The following is a 23,385-nucleotide window of genomic DNA, read 5'->3' on the forward strand; positions in this document are numbered from 1 at the left end:
TATCCGGAATCTTCTTAGCTAACAATTCAATTACAATTTATCCTACCAAATTGTACAAAGGATGAGAAAATTAAATATAAACATGGGAAGGGAAGAGCTGAACGAAGTGAGCTCAGATGTCATAACAGCAAAATGATATCATTTATATAAATAATAAATAACAATATGGAAGTGCACCTTAAAAGAAACCAAACAATGAAGAAAACAAAACAAAAAAATTGCATGCCAACAATTGGAGAACCGGAAGAATAAAAATGGGTTTATTATATATACAATAAATCAACTTTTACAGATAAACAGTTAAAAGTTTCAAGTTTTAAGTCTGCAGCCAACACACATATCACAAAATTTTAATCCAATGACATGACCAATAAGCAATCCAAGGAGATGAATGGAATGAAAAGAAACAGAGATGGGTATCGGTAGAATGATTTATATTTTTTATACAAGCAAAGTCATCAAGAAGTTTTTGTAGTCTCCTGATGTGTCACCAATAACTGCCTTGTCAAGGCTGCCATTGTACATGTTGTAATACTCCTCTCTGATTTTCATTTCTCTTGTTAAAGAATCCTCATCTCTGTCCCAACCCCAATAATCGATTGTCTGATTACCTGGTGATGTTTCAAGCAACAGAGAAGAATGGCATTAAAGATAACTGCTAATTCGAAAACAGTTAAGACTTCCTTCATAGTGTTAATATATATAAGGTTGACACTAGTTACAGCTACAAAGACGAGCATTTTTAATTTGTACACCATTTCTGATCAACATTTAGGAAGTTCAAAGATCATGTTCGACTTCAATAGATATATTCAAAATAAAAGCTTGGTGATTGTGTAGAAAGTAAATACAACCAGGTTCCAAAGAAGTAAAATGGTCTACTTGAGAAGAAAAGCTTCTACTTTTCCATTGTATGATCTGTTATGGCAAATTAGGGAGAAGAAACAATATAAACTCCTTGGTAAGAAGGAAAGAATTTACCTCTGCAAAATGTTTCTCTGGGGAGTTAATGCACCAAATTACCATTTCCAAAAGAGACTCTAAATCTCCATTCCCACAACCCTTAATATCCTGTGGAGAAAATATCACAAATGACATTCCAAAATAAATAAATATATATATCTCTCTCTTATATCTTAAAATCTGCTATCTCTAAGATGAACATGAATGAACAATACTTTTTGTTTGACACTTCTGTTCCGCTTATGCCGTTGCGTGACTGAGTGTTGTTACGGTTGTACCCCAGTGTGCTTTGTTCTAAGTTTGGTCCTACGGTGTGATGTCGTCCCTTGCTGACCGAATATGAGCTCGATTTTTTGTCTCATTCGCTTGCGTCATTTATTTGGTTCTTTAGGGGCCAAATTTGCTTCTTTTGTGGTGTGACGTTGTCAGGGTGAGGGGATGTTTTCGCTAGTTGATGCGAGGGATGGAGGCCAGAGTTCTCAGTCCTGCTTCTACCCATCAATCTCATGGATTTCGGATGTGAGGACCCAAAGACGAAAAAAAGCTTTCTCTCGCGTGGTGTATTTCTCGGTTGTTCTTCTTTGTTCTTGTTGCCTATGTATTGTGGGTATGGTGCGTTGTGCGGTGATGGCTTGGTCGGCTATTGCTGGTAGGGGTAGAGATAGGCTTTTGTAGGGCAAACCAGCGACATAAATTTGAGAGAAAAAATTATGTGTTCTTGGTTTATCAAGCATGTTCTTCTTCGTTCTCACTCTCAAATTTGAGGTTGGCCATCCATTCAAACAACGAGTCTGTGTTTTCCATTCAACGTGTTCTGGATTTGGGGATTCACGACATTTTCGAGGGATAGTGGAGTTGGTCATCCCTTTCAAGAGCAATTCTTGGGCTGAGGATAGAATCCAAAAAAAAAACAAAAAATCCCTTCAAAGGCCTCTAGGATCGTTCTCACGGCTCGGTCTCAAATCCCTTAATACACCCAGTACTAGATGTTTTTATTATGTTTCTAGATATCCTATCTCCCTCCCCTTTCCTTTTTTTGGATAATTTACGTAATCTTAATTACCTAAAAATAAGAAACAGAGTATCCAAGAAAGCATATATTTTTCGTGCTTAGCAGAACAAAGCAATTAAAAAGTTTTAGTGAAATACATTGTACTATAGTGGAAATACAGATTAGGAAAAAGCCTAGTCATATATATTCTTTCCATGCACGGTAATTTTTATTTCTTTTTACAATTAATAGATGACAATCTATCATTTTCTGATTTTGTTGTGGCCGAGGTAATGTTAGATAGTCACTTTTTTAACTTTCTCACCATTGAAACAAAAAAAAATGTTTGAGACAATCAATCCAAGAACATGAGAGGTGATAGCCAAGATAGATTGCAGAAGGAAACAGAGAAGATGCTGATTTAGTAGTTAAGGTTGTACGTGAGGCTATCGACCACGGTCCATGACCACACTTGCTTGGCTCTATTTGTACATGTTCCAACCTCTAAGTTAAACAATATTGTTCAAGAATGGTTTAATGATTCATGATGGGTAAAACAATTTACCAAGAAGCGAAAGTAAATGAATATTGTTTTTTCTTTATCTTAATTGTTGTAGGAGAGAGGGAGGATAATGATGAAATTTGTGGATTTGATTGAGGAAAATGCAGAGGAACAAGCTACCTTGGGAATAGTTAATGGTGGTAAATTGTTTAGTATGAATAAGGCTGTGGACATTCCTTAGGTAGTAAGTTCTCTTCGTTACTATGCCAGTGCAGCTCATAAAATACATTGAGAGGTATTAAAAATGTCACATAAACTTCATGGATATACTTTTCAAGAACCTATCAGTATCGTAGGACATATCATCATCTGGAATGTCTGTTTGATCATGTTCTTTTTTAAGGCTAGCCCTGCTTTAGCATCTAGTGCACCATGGTCGTCAAGCCTGATGAGCAAACTCCTCTAACAACTCTCTTTTGTTCTCGTCTTGCAAAGCTAGCAAGTTTGTGTTACTACTTCATACTTTGTTCATATTGCAATGTGGCTCATAGACATAGTGATTGGCCACTTTCATTTGGTTAACAATAAAAGCTAGATCTGTTAACACAGTTTCATATTCAGAGCATCCAACTGTTATAATTGTTTTGCTTTTCGTATATTGAAAATAAGTATTAAAATATAAGGGTCGAGGAGACAAGGGCAATGAGCAAGAGAGGGTTAAAACCCTTAATGAATTGAGTATTGCTTCAACAATGAGAATTTTGGTGATAAAGCTCTTTATAATACTTATGCTGACTCTTGGAATGACCTAGGATTTCTTTAATTCTTTAAGTTCCCGCGTCCGCTTTCTAAATATGCGGTGACCTCTTTCATATTTCAGAGAGTGTTACATTGTCTCTGCTTTACAGATTTCATTTAATATATTATTCCCTTCTATGTTGACAAGTTTGCAATTCAGTCCTCTAGAAAATGGAAGAGATGAACATGCTCTCCTAAAAAACATGGAGGAGAAGGAGAGAGGGTGTTGTTGCAACACAGTGGCCTCTCCAAATTTTTTATTATCTCGATTTATGATTTGTTATCCTCAATTGACAGGTATTGGCAGTGACCTCTTGCTACAAGTTGCTTCCAAAAACAAGTTCTTGAAATTCCAATAGCTCAAGTACGTGGAAGAGTGAAAACTGTTTAATCAAATGATCTGTGACAGTGTTACTAGAACAAACCAAAAACAAAGAGTTGTATGATTTTATTTCTTTTTGAGTTTTCTGGCATTGATTGAAAATTGAATGAAATTTTGATGTCCACATCTACTTTGTTGAGAGTATACTGTAATTGAATTGTTTATTTACATGCTCATTTTCATTACTGAGAGCAGTGAGTGTTAAATGGGGTTTTTTTGGGAAGACTTGGAGTGAGGCATCAGATAAATTTAACACGAATAATTTCTTGTAGAATTTTCTTCGAAGAAATTTTACAACTAACTAATTCCTGTGGAATTTTCTATGAAAAGTTAGTTAGTAATTTGTTTGACCTTGTGTTAGTTAAAATGTTAAATTATTAGTTAAATTGCCCCGTGGAATTTAGGCCTCGTTTGTTTTGGAAAAACATCTTATTTCATCTCATCTCATCTCATTTAATCATTACAACTTTCCCAACTTCTAATACAAAATAAAATAAACAATTCAACTTTTTCAAATCCCAAAACAAAAATAATATTAAAAAATATACTCTAACAATATTTTATTCAACTTTTTAACTTTAATCTCATCTCATCTCATCTCCGAAAACAAACGAGGTTAGTTTTTTAGTATGTTAGTTAAATTAAACACTACCAATTAATAATATGTTAGTTAACTACAATTTGTAGTTAAATTGTACTGTAGAATTTAACTAATTAACTAAATATTTTGTTTGGCCTTGTGTTAGTAATTTCCTGTGGAATTTTGTTCGAAGAAATTTAACACAAATAATTAGTTAGCTGTAAAATTATTCATGTTAAAATTTCTTTAATGCTTACCTCCCAGCAGAGTCTGTTAAATTTCTAACTCGATAACACTTACTGAGGACAGTGAATGTATGAGAAGTTAATTGTAATGAAAGAGCTGTGAATGTTAAATGGCGTTTTTTTTTTTTCTTTTTGGAGGCCTTGAGCGCAGGCTTGAATTGGAGAAATTCTGGGTTCATCAAAATTTGGATTTCTATTTTAGATTTGCATAGATTAGGCATTGTTTGTTTTTGCAGATGAGATGAGATGGGTTGAGATTAAAGTTAAAAATTGAATAAAATATTATTAGAATATATTTTTTTAATATCATTTTTATTTTAGAATTTGAAAAAATTGATATGCTCTAACTTATATGTGTCTAACTTAATGCTCTATTAATATAATCTAATTATTGTGCATCTTTATCCAATCTTTACTATTTGTTTATGCATTTTATTCATTCATCCATTGGCCTTTGTTTTAGGGATTTGAATAGTTGTCTATTTCTGTTGGGTTTTGTATTCCTAAATGTTAGACAATTTACTGATCAACCATACATATTCTTTGAATGTTCTTTCTTAATTGTGAACTAACCAGCTACTTTAACGAGATCCAATTTTACTGTATAATTTTTTTTTTTAAAATTCAAAATCTCATAATTTAAATTATATTAATAATTGATACGTGGAGAAATAAATTTTTGTTTAAATTTTTATCAAATACAGTTAGCATTATAGAAAACTTTGAACACCAATTGATTCTGCACTTCACCCAAGAAGAAATCTTAATTTATTAGATAAAGAAATAACAAATAATAATAATAATAATTTAATAAAGTCCCGGGAGAGCTCGGATTGGAAAAGGTTGATAAGATGTTCGTGAGAGAAACCTTCATCAAAGGACTCCATGGCCCAATGGATAAGGCGCTGGTCTACGGAACCAGAGATTCTGGGTTCGATCCCCAGTGGAGTCGTTTAGTTTTGTTTGCCTTTCAAATTTTCTTTACTGCCCATACTTATCAGCATGACCAAAAAAACATTATTTATCAAACGAAATCTCTAATTACAAGCTACCTCAAAAAAACATTATTATTATTTTTTATTTTTAAAAAAATTGAATTGTTTATTATATTTAATATTAAAATTTTAAAAAATTATAATAATAATATAAGATGAAAGGAAACATTTTCATTATAAAAGGAGAACTAAAACTATTTCATGTTCCTCATTGGGCCCCACCTCAACTAATAAATCCTAAAAATAGCTTTTTTGTCGCCCCCGAAAAAGGAAAAACAAAATTGAAAAAGAAAAAAAAGAAGAGAGACGCAACAGCAAGTACCAGGCCCACGGAGGCCCAACTGAAAGCGACCTCCCAAACGACCTCCATCACGAACTAGATCCACCCACCCAAAATGAATCCAAACCCAAATGAAAATTCAAATCTTGCTCCGGCCAATCACGTTCCAGCATTAGATCGTTCTCTCCTGGCCACAAGTTCAGATAGGCCGGTACACGTGTCGCTCAACCCGCTCCCCAACTCTTTTCTCCCCCCCCAACTCCGCCACAAACCCCACTTGACGTCACGTGCTCCCCAACTCTGCGAAACTCTGCTTTACTCCGTGGGATCTGAGCTTGCCCTTTCAACTTGAACAACAACAGCATCAGCAATAGAAGTTATAAAGACAACCTCTTTGCATGTTGTTTTTGGTCTTTGGGAGTTTGATGCTCTCTCTGTAAGCTTCTTCTTTCCCGGGGAATTTGGCAAATGTGCGAGTCAATCTACGTGCGTGGCTATGATTTGGGTTTCTGCATAGAGATTTATTCCCGGTTTTTCAGAGATGTTTGATTGGAACGACGAAGAGGTAACCCAATTTCTCAATTTTCCTCGATTTGTTTTTCAATTATGTTATTCTATTCGCCGGTATGATTGAAGTTTAGAAATTAATAGTTTGGTGATGTGGATGTAAGATGATTTTCTGTGTGAGAATTTGAGCTTGAAGATGTGAACTTGCTTTCTGGGTATGTTTAGATTGTTCTGCTCAACTTGTGGAAGGATTTTGTTTTCTATATGTAGATTTTTTGTGGAAATGTCTGAGAACAATAGATTTGGTAACAGAATGCTGTAATCTATTTGGTCAAGGCTATAAAACATGTCTTGATGCTTTATCAAAAAGCTCACCGTTTGCTTGAACAATTAGGAAATTAATCGAAAAAATTTCCCTATTTTTGAATTTCTCCTTACCACTGCTAAAAATTAGCAACAGCCAAAGGAAAACCCAATGGGTTTCTTTCATGTTAAAATTATATTCTATATGTAGTTGTAATTTAAACTTAAGTTCCCTCTTAGGTGGTAGTTTTCGTTGAACAGGCTGAATGTGGGACATGTTTCAAAGGAATAGGGAATCGTGAAAGACTTGAAGTGGAATTGTTCTCTCTCTTGGAAATAGAATCTCAACTTCACTCGAGTCTAAAAGTATTCACGAGTTTGTTTTATATTCAAATAGTACGTCAATGTGAAAAATAGGAGTTGAAGTTAGTTTGTGTGGTGCAGGCAATAGTTCTTTGATGGAGTGAAAGAAAGCGACATGAAGGAACATGGACGGGACTGGACTGGGCAAATAGAATTTTTGGAAGTGCTATTCTGATATGCAAAATCTTATTAGTTATAAAAAAAAACTTCCACTATGGACTACTGCTCTAAGGGGAGTCATAGCTTTGGTGTTCTATGATTTAACTGGAAGATTAAAGTAGAGTGTTTGTTAAGATTTAGACAGTAATATTGAAAAGATGAGACCAAAATGGAGCTGGTAACTTGTCAGTGAAGTGTAGAGCTTGTTAACATAGAGGCTTGGCATCATATAGCACCTTCATCAGAATGCAGATTTTATGGGTTCTCCTGTAAAGAGAAAGATGAGTTGATTAACCCTGGTTATGCTGTATTAATGGAAATTTGTGTCGCATGGGTTAACTTGCTGCACTTTTAATTTCCAGATCCTTTTGGTTTAGCAGTGATGAGGAATAGTTGCTGATTCTATCTCCCAAAGGGGGAGACTTGGGTTGTGTAGTCGTCTCGTTTTTAGTTGAATGATCAGGGTGGCTGCTTCCTATTTGTCAAATTATGGCCTGAATGTGGGATTTGCTGAGGATAGATTATTATTCAATTCATGTTGGTAACATCTTTCTGGGGAAGGAAAGAACTTCATAGAGTTTTACCACACTTAGGGCTCGTTTGGACACTTGGAGTATCTCAAAATTCTGTGAATAGTAGTGAAATATTTTGATTTGGGATGTTTTATTTGGTTTTGGGAAATGAGAGAAAAAAATTTGAATAAAAATATTATAAAGTTAAAAAATTGTTCGAATATAATTTTTTAATATAATTTTTGTTTTGAAGTTTGTAAAAGTTGTTTGGTTTTTGTGTTTGAATAATAATTAAGTAATGATTAGATGAAAAAGTTGAAGACTTGAAATTGAAAAGTGTTTTATGTATGAGTGGATATTTGAAGTGAAATTATAAGAAGTTTTGAGAATCTTGAGACTTCTGTGTCTCATCTCTATGTTCAAACGAGCCATTAATCTTACCTATCAAAAAAAGAAGTTTTATCACAGTTAATCTGAACTCTAGACAGGTTAAAGGGTCATGGTATGCCACAGTAATCAAAACCTTACTCTGCTATAAGAATGCCCTAAAGAAATTATCTGCTGATAGACACCAAAAGTGAAAGATGTTACTATCATATAATAGATGCTTGATACTGTATGTCAATTTGTGATAATTATGTCGCGCATATATTGCAAATACATTTCTAATTGAGAAATAGGCCATTAGAAAATGGATTTCATACTTAAAAGTTGAATTTGCCATGTCACATGCAAGCTTAAAAGTTAAAAAGTGATGGCATTAGCTGCAGTCAGGGTCCTCTTTCTAGCTACAGTCCCATTTGGCACAATGGAGTCGCAGTTATGTTTGTCATGGAAGTCGTTTAGAACATACTATCATCAGCACTTATTAAAAAAAAAGGAATATACTATCATCGGCTTCTACTTTGCTGGTTGTAAATTATTGTGTGTTTATCCTCTGGTTAAGCATTGATTTTGTTGCATGCTTTTTTTTTTCTTGCAAAACATACCACCAAGTTTTACAAGGTTGCATAAGTTTTATTGATTCTTTAGACATATACTATCAACTGCTCACAGATGTTTTATCTCGTTAGATAACATTGTTATTTCGTAGTGATGCTTAAAAGCACTTATAATTTCAGCTTGCTATAATATGGGGTGAGGGTGGTGAGAGTGGTGACCACATTGTACCTTATCCTGAGGCAAGCCAAGATTTTCGTGACAAAAAGGACTGCAACCAACGAGCTGCTGAGATCAAGCCTACTGAGCAGAGGACTGCTGGGGCAACAATTGATTTGCATGGAAGAAAGCTGGAGAGTGGTTCTGACCTTGACACCAATGCCAATAATGCTGCCAAAACTGATCAGGATTCCATGGGTACTGAAGTATCTAATGGCCTAACTGATATTAGCAAATATAAATCATCAAGAGGTGGTAAAAAATTTTATTATTCAAATAAAGTGCGTTTGTATAGTGCATGTTTTCACTTATCAGAAAAAACTATGAGTGCATGGATGTATGTGTGTGACCTGAGCAGTTGAAGGGACAGTTATTTTGATTTATTTATTTCTAACGTGGTTCGTTTGAAAACAGATTCAACTCGACTTGATAATGATGCTGAAACTTTTCAAAATACCCATGAAGATAGAGAGCAAGGTGATTTTGTTGACTATGAATGGGCTGACATTGGAAGCTTTGACGATTTTGATCGAATCTTCAGGTAATTGAAGATGGCTATGTCTCACACGCTCATATTAGACCTGTAACAGTAATGAAGCATCACCTTGACAGCATTCAGATACATAATCTTGGTATCCACGCGATAATAAAGCTTAATAAAAAAAATTTCAATTTCTTCTCCTTTCCTTTTAGAACTTTAAGGGCTCGTTTACTTTCACAAAATTTTTCTTTTCATTTCATTTAATTATTACAATTCTTCTAAATTCCTACACAAAATAAAATAAATAATTCAACTTTTTCAAATCTTAAAACAAAAATAATATTAAAAAAATATATTCTAACAATATTTTATTCAATTTTTAACTTTTATTTCAACTCATCTCATCTCATCTGATCTGCGAAGACAAACGTGGCCTAACATTTGCAGAAATTTATTTTCCCCAATTTTGTAACTGCTGTTTCTGTTTGTTGGAGTTTGTAACATCGTGTCTTAAGCTTAAGGAGCAACTGATCGACAAAAATTTTAGATTGAAGAGTGTTGTGAGCTTGGTTTAACTGTAAAAAGACTCTCTCCGTCCATTCCTTTTCTTTAATACGTTTTCCCTTTTATTTATTTATTGTGTTTCTTCTCTTATGTACCACGGTACTCATCTGACTCAATATCCTCACAAGTAATGATTTTGCAGCAATGATGACCCAATATTTGGCCATTCAAGTATTGGTAATGCTGATGCTCGATGGTCTTCTTCGAAGGATGTAGCTAACAGCCCAGTAGAAACTTTCCCAATATCTGTGGACTCAACAAGTTTGGAGTCAGGAGAACTAAGAAACTCATCTGAGCAATTGGAAATTAAATCAAAATATTTGATACATGATGACCGGTCATTGCCCTTTGGCCGCGTGAAATTTGAAGATGCCGCACTGCATGATATGCAGAATGCACATGCTATATCAGATCCCATGGAGCATGCTGGAAATAAAAGGAAGCCCATGGTGAAGGAGCGGGTATTAAAAATTAATCTGCAGTGCGAAATGCTTTCCACTTAAACAAGTGGACCACAGAAATCATTAGTTTTTATTTTTTTTCCCTTGCAGATAGATATGGACATGGTGGAGAAAACCTCTGCAGCAACCTCTCGCCTAGCTGCTGAAAATGTTTTAAACACCGACGAGTTTACGGATAAGGTAACACTTTCAAATACATCTAATAGGGTGGTCCAGAAAATAATACCAACCGACAGTAAAGAAACGATGCTCTTTTTGTTGGAGAATTCTTCCATTTGCAAGCCGGTGTGGAGGAACCAAATGCTTAGAAAAAGTGCAACTTTGGATTGGGGTAGCTTTGGGTATGCTCTCTAGGCTCCTTACATGCCAGAATCCATTAGAAATGCAAAGAGATAGGAATGGCTACCCCCGCTGCAGTCTGATATGTTTATTCCCCCATGTCCAATGACCCTGTTTACTGTATCTTAAGGATTCATGGCGCAAGAGTGCCCTCAATATTGTTCCAGAAAGAATGTGCTTGGGGCTTTACACTGGAAAGTGTACAGGGCTAATAGTTTTTTGAAACTAATGCCTCTATGATTTATTGAACCTTATGCTTATACTTAACCGGGGGGCAAAAAAACTTACGCTTGTTTGTGAAAATATAATATCATATATGATTTATTGAACTTTTGATGCAGTTTAACTCGTAGTCTCTAGATCTTTTCCTTCTCCGGCAGTTGTACTGCTATGTATAAAACTCATGTTTCTTCTTCATATGGACAGGGTTCTAGGCAAACAAAATTGTTGAAATGTCGGAGAAAGTCAGGAAAAAATGAAGGGAAGACATTATCACATTTGTATGGTACCTTGTCTCCCTCGAGAAACCCATCCAGAAAATTTGTGAGCCAATTGGCTCCTTCCATGCTTCACTCTGCTCCCTCTTCGATGCTCGGACAACAGAGGCAGCTTCCAGGGGATGAGTCATTGCAGTACGGGCATATTGCCAATCCATTTGTAGCTCCATCAGCATACGGGAATATCATGAATCCATATCCTGCCATGCCTGTGCATGTTCTCATTCAGCCTGAGCAGAAGCACCAACCGTTGGTTTCTGGTTATGATGGTACTAATGGGTGTGCAAATCCTGTGAGCAAGTCAGTGAACACCCATGTGAAACCTCTGACCATGACACCTCAGGAAAAAATTGAAAAACTAAGGAGGCGGCAGCAGATTCAGGCCATGCTTGCCATTCAGAAACAACAGCAACAATTCAGTCATCAAGTCCCTAATACCAATAATTCCATCACTCAAAGGTGTCTCCATGAAAGCCAAACTCAGCACTTTGAGGAAGCTGATCTTGAAGTAGAAGATAAAAGCACTACTATGGATCCAAACTCACCTATGGAACAAGATGATTCCAATACAGTCTATGCGGCAGTTGATTATTCGGTGGACAGAATACTTTCCAAGCTTCAGGATACTATTTCAAAGGTAAGGTTGACTTGTGGTTGAATTAGTTCCCCCCTAGACTAAGTTGGACTAGCTAAAAACTAATGATACCAATGTTTTGCTGCAGTTGGACGTGAAATTAAGACTTTGTATACGGGATAGCTTGTTCCGGTTGGCTCTAAGTGCAATGCAAAGGCATTATGCTAGCGATGCAAGCAGTAACAACGAAAGTAGCAGGGATGAAGATAAAGTCATTGCAAAAGATGCAACCAATAGTGGTAACAGGTTAGTACACCAAGTACAGTTTTTTTTCTTACGACAAGGAACCTTGAGACCATGTAAACGCAACATGTCTTTCACGGATCATGGGATGTGGCTCCTAGAAACTGTTTATACTCAAGTGTGGATCAAGGCCCCCTCAAGTTCTTGCTTGGACTTAAGAGCCTCAAGTGAGAAAGAGATAGAAATAAATGAATCTTACAATATTTATTACTGCTCAAAATATTTATATGGGCAACAATAATGTGTTGGGCTTCAAGTTCGGGTAAGAACTTTAGGGAATTTTTTTTTCTAAGAATTTGAACTTTAGATCTGGAAAGAGCATACTCCTAAGACCAAGGCACTTACCATTTGAGCCAACCCTAGATAGTTATCATGATCAATGATCTTTAAACTGGAAATTTGGATAAACTACTTTTCTTTTACTTACACGGGAATAGTTAAATTCGATTATCATGAACTTATCCATTGGAAAATATTGTTTAAACTAGATAAGTGACTTACAGATTTATATTATAAAGTGGATAACTGACAGTGACACAGAGGCGGATGGTAACTTGACGTTGCTGGATGTATTTAATGCCAGTTGAATGAAAAACTGTTCAGTTTTTGCCCCACTTTCATGATTCATCTGCGTCCTTTTGGGTTGGATGCCTTAAGAGCATCAAAATTATATTTGAGTCACATGGTGCAGCTACAACCTTCTCGTTCTACATTCCCAACTTATTATTGCTTTCCTCGGTTGAACTTATATATGGAATTGCAGGTATTCAGGGATGCCTGACGTAGAAACAGTGACCAATCCCATAGACCGAACCCTGGCTCATTTGCTCTTTCATAGCGCTCTGGAATCACCAGGAAAGCTTCTTGATACAGCTGAGTCACCTATGTCTGCAAAGCTTCCATGCGAAAACAAAGTAGCAGGCTCGGTAAACTTGTTGATAGGGTGCTTGCCAGAGTGTACAAAAACTAAACAAAACTTTCCTCACCAAGGAGCTAAGAATCCTTGCACATTGTCTGAGCCCCATCAGCTCAAGAACAGCCCTTGCACAAACACTTCAGAGAATGCTTCAAACATTGAGCCTGCAGATGGTGGAGCTATGGAGGTTGAAGCCTCCAAATGAATGGAGATATTTTCTAAAATTTCGTGAGGATAATTCCTACCTTTATGTCTTCCATGCCTATTGATATGTGTTCCAGACATAATTTATACGGATTTACTGATAACGGCACTGTCATCTTTCATTGTCAGCATACTGAATTTCTATCAAGTAGAATGTACAAACTAGTTAGTCTATGTTCTCTCCAAAGTTTAACCGGTCTGCATCCTTATAAAACCCTCGGTGATGATTATCATATGTGTGACTGAACATGTAATATTGTCTATTGAATGAAAGGGTGAACCTAACTAATACCTGCAACTCTTGGCAGTTAAACTAGCTCTGAATTAAATTTCACGTACTTTATTATGAAATGGTGCACTGTCTGTTTGTGCTATGTGATGCTTCCATTAGAAGTGTGCGATACCTCCTCCTGCACTGACGACTTGCTGAAAGTTTCAAGGAAATCAACAACTCCACCACTGTAAGTTTGATCACTTTGTCCCTTGCTAGCCCATAATATCGTGCAATTGCATCAGTTTCTAGCATCCGAGAGAGCTGGAAAGCAATTAAGAATAGTGTGTTAAATATGTGTACCACAATTTGATCTCAATCATTTAAAGCTAAAATGTGAATTAACAATGAAGATAATATGCACTTACATGGATAATGCGACTGGCAAATCAAGTTCCTAGCTCCTTGACACCCAAGCAGCAGCTTAGCATATTGTTGCACTAGCATCGCAATTCTACGTTTATAAACGTGCTGCACAAAACTTTCTCCATATCTATATCCATATCCATACCCATCTCATTTGTTTTTACAATTCCTCTTACATCTTCTTATCTAATCATTACAAATTTTTCAAAATTTTATATAAAATAAAATAAATAATTTAACTTTTTCAAATCTTAAAATAAAAATAATATTAAAAAATAGAACCTTTAATCATATCTTCATTTCTAATTCCCCATCAACGAAAGCAACTTTAAGCACACAATATCGAAACGAAAATCTCTCTTTTGACCCGTTTTGCTTCTTTGATACGGATTGGACAGTGATATGATATCATTTTAGATAAAGTTAAAATAAAATATTAATTTTTAATATTATTATTTATTTAAATTCTTTATTCTAAGGGACGAAACGTGATAAAGGAAATCTACGAAGACGAGAAGAAGAAGAAAAAAAAAAAAAAGGAGAAAAGGTCGAAGATTTCTCTTTCATTGCCCTCCGTTCGGGAGGTCGGAGTAGGGGACGTCGAAGCCTCGCTCACTCAGCATCTCAAAAGTCAAAATCCGTACGAAGAGCGAGGTAATACCTGTAACTCTCAGTCTCCACGCTCCCTTGATCCGCATATATGGCTCGTCAAGCACCTCCCTCTCCCGCCATTTGTGTCACCCATTTTGTCTCCGTGTGTACATGTTTGGTAGAGCGCTTTAGGCAGGAGGGAGTGATGTTCCCGGTGCACAAGATGACGCACCCGCTACTGTCTGCCTGACTGGGGTGGCATAAATATTAAATATGAAACGATTCGTTTCTTGGTTTTCAATTTTCACCATCACCATTTTCTTTTCATTTAATTTCTCTTTTGTTTTACCGTTATTTTGATTATTCATAATCGTTGGTTATGTCGGCGTGGTCGTCTGATTCACAAGATACGAGGGGGGAGGGCCACCCATGATGGCGGCCTGATTCAAGGGGGTCGTTGGCGACCGTCAGCCTTCCTTGATGCTTTATATATATATTTTTTCTTTTCAAGTTTTCTTTTATTTTTATTTTTTATTTTCATTTTAGTACGTGTTTTATGTTTTAAGATATTTTTGACCTTTTTGTTTAAGTTTTTTTTTTTTTTTTTTTTTAACGTTTTGAATGCTTCATATTTTTATCTTTATCAAATTTTATTTTCTTCTTTTTAGGTTTTTTCATTTCAGTACATATTTTTCAAGTTGTAAGATATATATATTTTTTTTTCCTTTTTTCTTTTTTTTAAAAGTGAGTAGTGAACACTTCTTTCCACATTGAAGTCTTTTTATTTCTCAAGCTCGCATTGAAGGTGGTGCCAGGGCTGCTTCAAGACTTTCGACAAGAGGGAGGACCTGGAAAATTGCAGTGGGCTCGTGTCATTTTATGCTCGGACAGCTCGCTTGTTCTGGCTATAGAGCATCGATGATTATCATTAATCAAATCCTATTTTAGCCTCCAAATGATTCCCATCTTGTGGTTCCCCTGGTTTCCTCAAGGGAGGTTGGAAATAAGGCAAACTGTTCTTAAGAAATAACGAATCAGTATGGTGGCTCTTCACAAACCAGGAAAAGGGCTATTCCATTTCCCCCTTTGTTTCATGATCTTTTAGCATATTCATTCTCATTCTCCTACATTGGAACTGCAACTTTTCCCAGTCTCTTCCAAGCATTAATATATTCTCTGCATTCTGCACAATCCAATCTAAATTTCATTTCCCCCAGCCCACTTCTTCTCACACTAGTTTTCTGAACAACCTGAAACTTGAACATGGGAAATGCCTGTCAATTATTAATTACCAATCATGACAATAATGATACAGAAAGCAGCAGATGCAAATGGTCAAGGAGGAACTCTTCAAAGCATGCCAGCATGTCAATATGAGAAGTTAAGACGATCCTGTTAGATCAAGTGCATCAGGGATGTTTGGTAATGATTTTCATCGCATCCCATCTCGTCGCATTTTATCTCATCTCACTTCATCTCATTTCCTTTCCAAACATCACTCAAACACAAACAATTTCAAACTAATCATTACAACTTTTTTAAACTAATCATTACAACTTTCTCAAACTTTCAAACAAAATGTAAAAAATAATTCAACTTTTTCAAATCCTAAAACAAATATAATATTAAAAAATTATATTCTAACAATAGTTTTAACTTCATAATATTTTTATTCAATTTTTTCTCTTTTTTCAAAATTCCATAAAACATCATAACTCAAACCATTTTACAACTATTCACAAACCATTTCACTACTATTCACAAATTTATCATCTCATACTTCTAAACATCAGCTTTGTAAGGTCAGTAAAGTACCACAGAAAATTAAGATGCATGATCATTTCTCAGCTTCTTTTATAGTAATAGTACCTCGAGTAATGTCAACATCGAATGCAATAAGATCCCATGCCATTATGAAGAAAGTTGCACTTTTAATGTATATATCAGTCACTTGATACAGTTGCCATGTCAAGTGCTAAAAGAAACATATATAGATATTTACTTATTTTCTTGTACTGGGATTTCCAATTTCAAAGTTGAAGCTTTTCCTTCATTAACAAAGTATATATTAAACTAGCAATTTCACAGTAGAATCCAGGCACAGCCATTTACTAGATGTGATTAAAAATTAAACACCTACCCAACAAATGACAAAAATAGTGGGAGCTAAACTCAATTCCCTGTAGGCCTTTGTTGTACCACCAAATCATCAGCAGAGTAATAATCAGCAATGAGGCGATACATGTATGATGGATTGTGCCCTCCTCTGTGAAGGGAAGTAAAGAGTAATTTACAAATTGTAACAGTTACAGCAATAGAAAGAATATGAAATCATTAAAATATTAGCTAAAAGGGACATCCATGCATCAGAACAAAGACATTATAAAACATTCCATAATAGAGGAAGAAGATGTCTTTTTGCTGAATCCCAGAATAGATAATAATTCCAGTGAATCTTTTCTTTTACGATATTTTATAAAGCATTCAAAGTTTCTTCGGCTTGTCATTTAAGCCATAAACTCATGTAGCGGATGTCAACGCTTTATTTCTCTCTTCCCTCTTTTTATGGGTTTTCCAGGTGCTTTGTTTTTTATGGTACGGGGAGTCCTCAAATTCAGATGAACTTACGTGTCAGTAATAAAAAGGCTAACGAGTTTTGGTGGCACGTAATCAAATGTCGGATTGACCACATGAAGTAGAGAAGAAGTGCCACTTCCAAAATCCAGGCAATCTGAGAATTCTCCAAAATCCAGCAGCTCAGAAGGGGATCTCAGCTCATTTAACAAGACCGCAGGATTGTGTGGATACAGTGGGCACAACTGTCAAGTGGACAAAACAGCATTTCCCAAAAGTACCATGAGTAATCACGGGACTAAAACAATAACAGTTTCAAGAAATGAGATACAAATTTTAGAGGTTTCCACTTGCTAATATTAGCATGTCAGGAACTCATGCAAAACAAGCCCTTTGAGTACTCATTGACCATCGAGTTACATGTTAACCAAATCAATCGCAGAATTTTTTATGCTTCTGCATTACATGCTAATGTTTAGGCAACTATATTTCAGTCATTAATTACTCTGTTTACTCACAACTCACATTAACCGATCCGTGCTTTGATCCAAACATGCAAAACAAAGTTAAACAGCTAATGATCACTCTATAGACATTGGCATAGAATTGACTGGATAAATATATAGGCAACTAAAATAAGTTGATTCCAGAAGAATATACCATTGCTAACGACTTTTGTCTTTCAGGTTAATTAATGAGCAAGAAAGATGATATTTGGGTTCATAGTTAAATAGCCTTTGACTTGCAATAATTAGGTTCTGCAGAGAATGATGTTAGTTATTTCATAAATTCCGTGCAGACTATTATTATTATTATTATTTCATTTTCATGAAGATTATTACTATTCTGGAAGTACAGTCAACTAACGGTTCTGAGACATTTTTGTTTCTAAAACAAAACCGTAATAAAAAGTAAATCTTAAATACTCAAGTTAGATGATAAAGGGCTTAAACTTTGTATCATAATTCAGAAGTAGTATATTTCACTTTCATTATAAAAAATTACAAAAAAAAAAAAAAATCCCATTTATACATCCAAATTCCAAAGGGCAAGACCAGTAAACACAGTATCAAGCATAAGAAAAGAACAAGAAATTTAGGAATGGTACTTAACGAGACCTGTTTTGCTTAACTTTCATTAAAACCTAAAGGGCAAGTGGAGCTGCTATTGTGCTCTAAAATACTTATAAAAAAAAGCTGTTGTTGTGCTTAATTACCTTGTGACTACCAGCAAGTACAACAAAAGGGACTGCATGCCTTTGAGCTGCAAGTGCAACCATATTCAACCCAACCGGTGCTATGACCCCACCATTGGCCATGACAGCATGTGCTCCAACTATAACCTTAAGGAATTCCCACGTGAAACTAAGAGTCAGTCCAGGAAATCCGTTTCCCAAGGAGGAAAAAATATTTAGAAAAGAAAAGCTTAAGATCATTAAAATACCATGTTCACCCTAGAAATCATGGCAAAGACTGCAGAATCAGTAATTAGGGTGGTTTGTAATCCTCTTGTGACCAATTCTTTTGCGAGAAGATGTCCCTGATACCTAATTGCAAACAAAGCAAGTGGAATTAAAAGAGAGGGTCAAAATCACACCAGCGAAACATAATTTCAATGCCTTGCAAACAAAGCTAGCCACTTGCACAAACCTTGGTGCACCCTCTGCAACAAACACCCGAAATGATCTTTGTTTCTCCTTTGCGGCACAAAGAAATTCCAATACCGTTCTTGAACTTCCTAAAGTTAATATTACCTCACTGAAGAAAATGAAATTTTTAAGTTGAAAAAAAAAAATGCAAGAAATGGTACAGAATGACAAAAAAATCTAGAAGTTAAAACCATAGAAAACGAAATTTGATGGGAGAAAATAAAAAAGGCATAACTTCATGGAGGTGTAAGAGTGCTCTACAAATATGTCAAGCGTACCAAGTAGAAGAAGAATATAGATTATGATAACAATCAAACAGCAATGTTGATCCACAAAATAGCTGTTGCATGAGTCATTCAATTAGACAAACTGTGCTATTTGAGCTAGAACTTACTTGTTGAGAAAAATGGAACAAATTTAGAGGCACAACAAATTTAATTGTATTAGTTCAAGGAAACATTACTTTTGATGAATGTGCTCTACTGCTTGCTCGGCAATCTGTTCATGACAAGTGGCAATATCTTGAATGAGCTCATTAACTGCTTCAATGACATCATGCTTCAGCTTCCAAGTTCTTGAACTTCTATCAGCAGCTGCCAAGGAAAATAATTTATAAAGAACAAAAACTCATCATTTTGGGATTTATTATGGAAACAGTGCTCCGACTTTCAGCACTACCACTTCCGTTGAAAGAAAACATCACTGCAAGAAACCAACTTCTTTCATTGACCGATTTCCAATCACAACTAGCCACATTTACCTTCAAGAATATAGATACCATAACGGTAAAATCTAAATGAACATTGCAGTTTGAGTAATTAAAAGAACTAGTTGTAAACCCACGCAATGCGCGGGCCGGAATAACTAAATTGCTAGTACTATTTGGCCAGGCACCTGAGGTGAAACTTAAGGGTTTTTTTTTTTTCAATTGTCTGAAAATGAGAGGAAAGGTTCATTTAATAAGTGAGTAGAGGAAAGGTTGAGAAACAGAAGAGTTTATATCACAAGAGAGGAAATGTTTTTTTTCCAGCAAAAGGAGGGAAAAGTCGAGAAACCGAAAGGTTTGTAATACAAATGAATAAATAAATAACAAAATTAATGAAAATGGTTGATGATATGGCTTATTATTTTGTGAAGACATTGCTTCAGCTTTTATATAGGTAATAGATAATATGTAGTGATACAAACAATGAAGGACAAGTGTGATAAAAATATGATGATGATGATGATAACAGTGTTATAATAATGATTGAAATGAATTACATCACAGGGCTCACATTTGCTTTTTCCTTCAGAATCACACCCAGATGAAGAAGTGTGAGGAATAGCTGCTGAGTCAGGAACATCCTCGAGAAGGGTTTGCAAGGAAGGTGGACGCAATGTGCTTCTTGCAGCAGCAGCAAGAGAAGCACCTGATAGAACTGGATGAATATCTTGATCAGTGTCATCTTCATCATCACTACCAGCTGATAAGCCCAAACCAGCTATAGCAGCCGTTGTGAGAGAGAGATCCTCCTCCCTAATAATATGCAGAATTCGCCTCACAATATTACCAACAGCAAGCTCTGCAATGATATAGATAACATCTTATTATAGGCAAACAGCAAATAAGTCTTAATACTTCATACAATGTATATGTCCTGTATACTTGGGCTCCTGCCTATGCCTATGATCAATAAAGTTTTGTTTACCAATTAAAAAAAAAAAGTTTTGTTTGCCTATTCCTATGATCAATAAAGTTTTCAGCACTACCACTTCATACAAGTAAACCTTGTTTACTTGTAAAAAGGTAAAACCTTGAAAATGCAAGCCATCCTCCATGATTGCATGCTCGTGTTTATATGATATACATCGACAATGCTGAAGAGTTATGCTAAGATATGCAGCCCAAGTATGTCAATTTAAATGACACATTAAAGAGAAAACCTCACTAGTCATGCTTGCAATAAGTAATTGTAAGAAAACTAAGCCCATATCAACAGCACTGCTAGAAAGTTGTCTACCACAGCATTGGGTATTCAAATTACCAATCTTAACTTCCTTCACAAATTTTTCAGACATGAAACATGAGACTTATGGCCCTATTATAAGAAAAGGCATAATAAAAGAAAAAAAAAAGCAAACAAGGATAATCTCATGTTGACAAAGATAAAAATAACAAAAAAATCCTGTAAGCTAATACCATATAGCCAATTTGAAGGGTGCCTAATCAAAACCTGTGGTTGAATTAAAATTCTAATGTCACTTTAACAGGAGACCTTCATTAAAAGAAGACCCTCGATAACATACACTAATGCAGGATTTCTAGTCGTCATGATTTTAAAAATTAATCCAAATGCATACCAAGAGGATTTGCAGCAATCAGCTGCTCCCCAACCGCCCTTACAGCATCAATCAAAGTGCCAGCCTGGTTTGTGTAGGGACTTCGCTGCTGTGAAATCACCAACCGAAGCATTTCAGCCGTCTGCCTTGCCGTTGCCCTTGAGCCCTCAATTTTACTGCCATCACAAGATACCAAAACAGGAGAGAAAGTAAGAAAAATTTATACCATCAGAGCAGCAACATAAACAGTGCTGAAGATTTTACCGTTTCTTAAGCTTATTAAGGAAATCATTCACAAGGGCCTGCACATCCGGCATGATTATCACCAAAGCTCACCTAAATTGTGGCATATATGAATCACAGTCAATGGTAACCAATTCCGATTATATGAAAATGTAGAGAAAAAAAACCGAAATAAAAGATTTCAAATCTGAAATGTCTCCTCGTCCACAAAACTATGCATGGGGCAACTTTTACTGCTTCGCTGAGTCGAGCAGAATCATCCTAACAAGCTCAGCAAGTTTAATTTTCTTTCTAACTTCCGGTGTCTTCTCAGAAACAAAACAGTAGAAAAGAACAGACCGAAGCATAATTTGAATGAACTTCAAAAGAACTGCCAACTATCAAAGATCCGACAGATTCTCACCAGAACATATCGCAAAAACCATTTCGCCACCACTCCACTGTTCGGTTACGAAGAAAATGTTAGACATATCAGTTCCGTTATATCAGCAGCTCATCAAGATAAATCTGTTACAATGGTTACCTAGTTGTTGTTGTAGTTATCTAGTAAATCACAACAGATTTCTGTTAGTATTCTATAGTTATAGTTCTGTTAATAGAGTTTTTAAACATTTGAATTCTTGTATCTATCTAGATAATGTAATTTGAATAACTTTGTAATTATCTATATATATGAAAACACTCGAGTAACTGGTCATCAATTTGAGCCAGATTTCATTCTATTCTTATTTTTCTGACTTGGTATCAGAGCATTAAATTGCTCACGCAACTCGATCCTATATGGCCTCATCCAATTCCTCTTTTGTTATCCCAAACATTAACTCTCTGGTTTCTGTCAGACTAGATGGAACCAATTATCTGAATTGGATTACCCAATTCATTCCTGTGCTTAGAAGCCATGACTTACTAAGCATTGTTGATGGGTCAGAAATCTGTCCCTCTCAATATCTTCTTGATTCCAGTGGGAATTCTACTTCTGATCTCAACCCAGCTTACCTGGTTTGGCAGAAGAAAGATCAATTTATTTTGGCCTGGTTAAACGCCACCTATCAAAGATCCGACAGATTCTCACCAGAACATATCGCAAAAACCATTTCGCCACCACTCCACTGTTCGGTTACGAAGAAAATGTATAATAATATTAATAAAAATGCTAATCGAAGAACTCTTGAATACATGGAACCCGAACGCAGACCAAATTGAGTCTAAAATAAGTCCTTGCGTTAAAGCTTTTATGAAAGATCTCTTTCCATGAAATTGAAAGCTAAAGAATATAAACAAATAGGACCCAAGCAGCACCTTCAGTATCATTGAGTTCCCATGATTTCCCCGCAACCAAACAGAATACGATTTCGAAAAGAAATATATACGATACAATCAGCCTGACCAAAACTCTGGAACAGCAAGCACAAATGAGATAGAATTACTGATAAAGATAATTCATGTGAATCCCTTACAGCTGAGATCGAAGAAGCATGCGAGTGCGTGAGAGTTTTGCTGACGCGAGCACGAACTTGCGCTCGAGAAAGAGATGTTGATTAGGAGTTGGTGGTTTCAGAGAGCTTCGATGCTCACAGCATCACCTGCGATTCTTCTGCGAACACGAGCTCCTTTTGACTTTGGGCTTCGTTTGCGGATGTTTTTGGAACTTTGCTGTTATCATCTACGCATCACATATTTTATATATTAATTTTATTCTTTTTAAATTTATTAAATTCTTCTTCTCATTATTCCTATATCACACGTATAAAAAAATAATAATAAAATATAATATATAATATATAGAAATGATTAATAAAATTTTTCTTTTATGTTAGAGGCCACTGGTTGTCGTATTCTCCCTAAGCAAATTGATCGGTCCGGTCCGGTCTGATCTGGTGATGGATCATCATTTTCTTGAACTAGATTGGATCAAACACTTATAGAGACCGGACCGGACCGATAGCTATCGATTTTGTCCAGTCGGTCTAGTCTAATTATTTTTTATTTTTTTATTTTAAAAAAATCAATTAATAAAATTTTTTTATTGAAAATACTAAATTAAAATTAAGTAACTTATTAATATGAATTATATAATTAACTCAATAAAAAAATATTTTATACAGTCAATAATAATAATTTAAATGAAAATTATATTATTAATTTATATAATTACTAAGTAATTAGCTAATTGATATTATATATTTGTTAATTGATAGAATATTAACAAGTGTTAATAACATATTTAAAATTTTATATTGATAATAGTGATAGGTTAGATAAAAATTATATAATAAATTGTATATTTATTGTA

At 35.3% G+C, this 23,385-nt stretch overlaps 2 protein-coding genes and 1 non-coding gene across 10 annotated transcripts; 2 read left to right on the forward strand and 1 right to left on the reverse strand.

Annotated features, from left to right (window-relative positions):
* The first annotated feature begins 5,340 nt into the window (after nt 1-5,340).
* Nucleotides 5,341-5,413, forward strand: TRNAR-ACG. The gene has a single exon. It is a non-coding gene; the product is annotated as a tRNA-Arg (tRNA).
* A 587-nt stretch (nt 5,414-6,000) lies between these two features.
* LOC108988916 (protein LNK2-like) lies at nt 6,001-13,393 on the forward strand. Of its 2 annotated transcripts, none has more exons than XM_018962325.2 (8): nt 6,001-6,301; nt 8,702-8,936; nt 9,153-9,279; nt 9,926-10,244; nt 10,335-10,424; nt 11,010-11,717; nt 11,803-11,960; nt 12,721-13,368. In XM_018962325.2, exons 1-8 carry the CDS (start codon nt 6,278-6,280, stop codon nt 13,076-13,078), a joined length of 2,019 nt encoding a protein of 672 aa, XP_018817870.1. In that variant the 5' UTR covers nt 6,001-6,277; the 3' UTR covers nt 13,079-13,368. The 2 variants fall into 2 exon arrangements, with proteins under 2 accessions (XP_018817870.1, XP_018817861.1); XM_018962316.2 differs by having other exon boundaries at nt 6,002-6,301; nt 8,702-8,990; nt 12,721-13,393.
* Nucleotides 13,394-15,309: 1,916 nt separating this feature from the next.
* LOC108988930 (translation initiation factor eIF-2B subunit beta-like) lies at nt 15,310-22,741 on the reverse strand. Of its 7 annotated transcripts, none has more exons than XM_035690305.1 (12): nt 22,550-22,741; nt 21,496-21,635; nt 21,114-21,185; nt 20,871-21,025; nt 19,805-20,092; nt 18,991-19,120; nt 18,529-18,636; nt 18,323-18,425; nt 18,096-18,221; nt 16,934-17,124; nt 16,446-16,571; nt 15,310-15,561 (listed from the first exon to the last, which is right to left on the reverse strand). In XM_035690305.1, the coding sequence occupies exons 3-11, from the start codon at nt 21,164-21,166 to the stop codon at nt 16,478-16,480; spliced, it is 1,248 nt and encodes a 415-aa protein (XP_035546198.1). In that variant the 5' UTR covers nt 21,167-21,185; nt 21,496-21,635; nt 22,550-22,741; the 3' UTR covers nt 15,310-15,561; nt 16,446-16,477. The 7 variants fall into 7 exon arrangements, 5 of the variants coding, with proteins under 5 accessions (XP_035546198.1, XP_018817909.1, XP_018817882.1 ...); XM_018962364.2 differs by lacking the exon at nt 21,496-21,635 and adding an exon at nt 22,165-22,201 and having other exon boundaries at nt 15,310-15,555; XM_018962337.2 differs by lacking the exon at nt 21,496-21,635 and having other exon boundaries at nt 15,310-15,555.
* Nucleotides 22,742-23,385: the final 644 nt, after the last annotated feature.

This window comes from Juglans regia, chromosome 5 (genome assembly GCF_001411555.2).
Source record: "Juglans regia cultivar Chandler chromosome 5, Walnut 2.0, whole genome shotgun sequence".
Taxonomy (NCBI): Eukaryota; Viridiplantae; Streptophyta; class Magnoliopsida; order Fagales; family Juglandaceae; genus Juglans; species Juglans regia.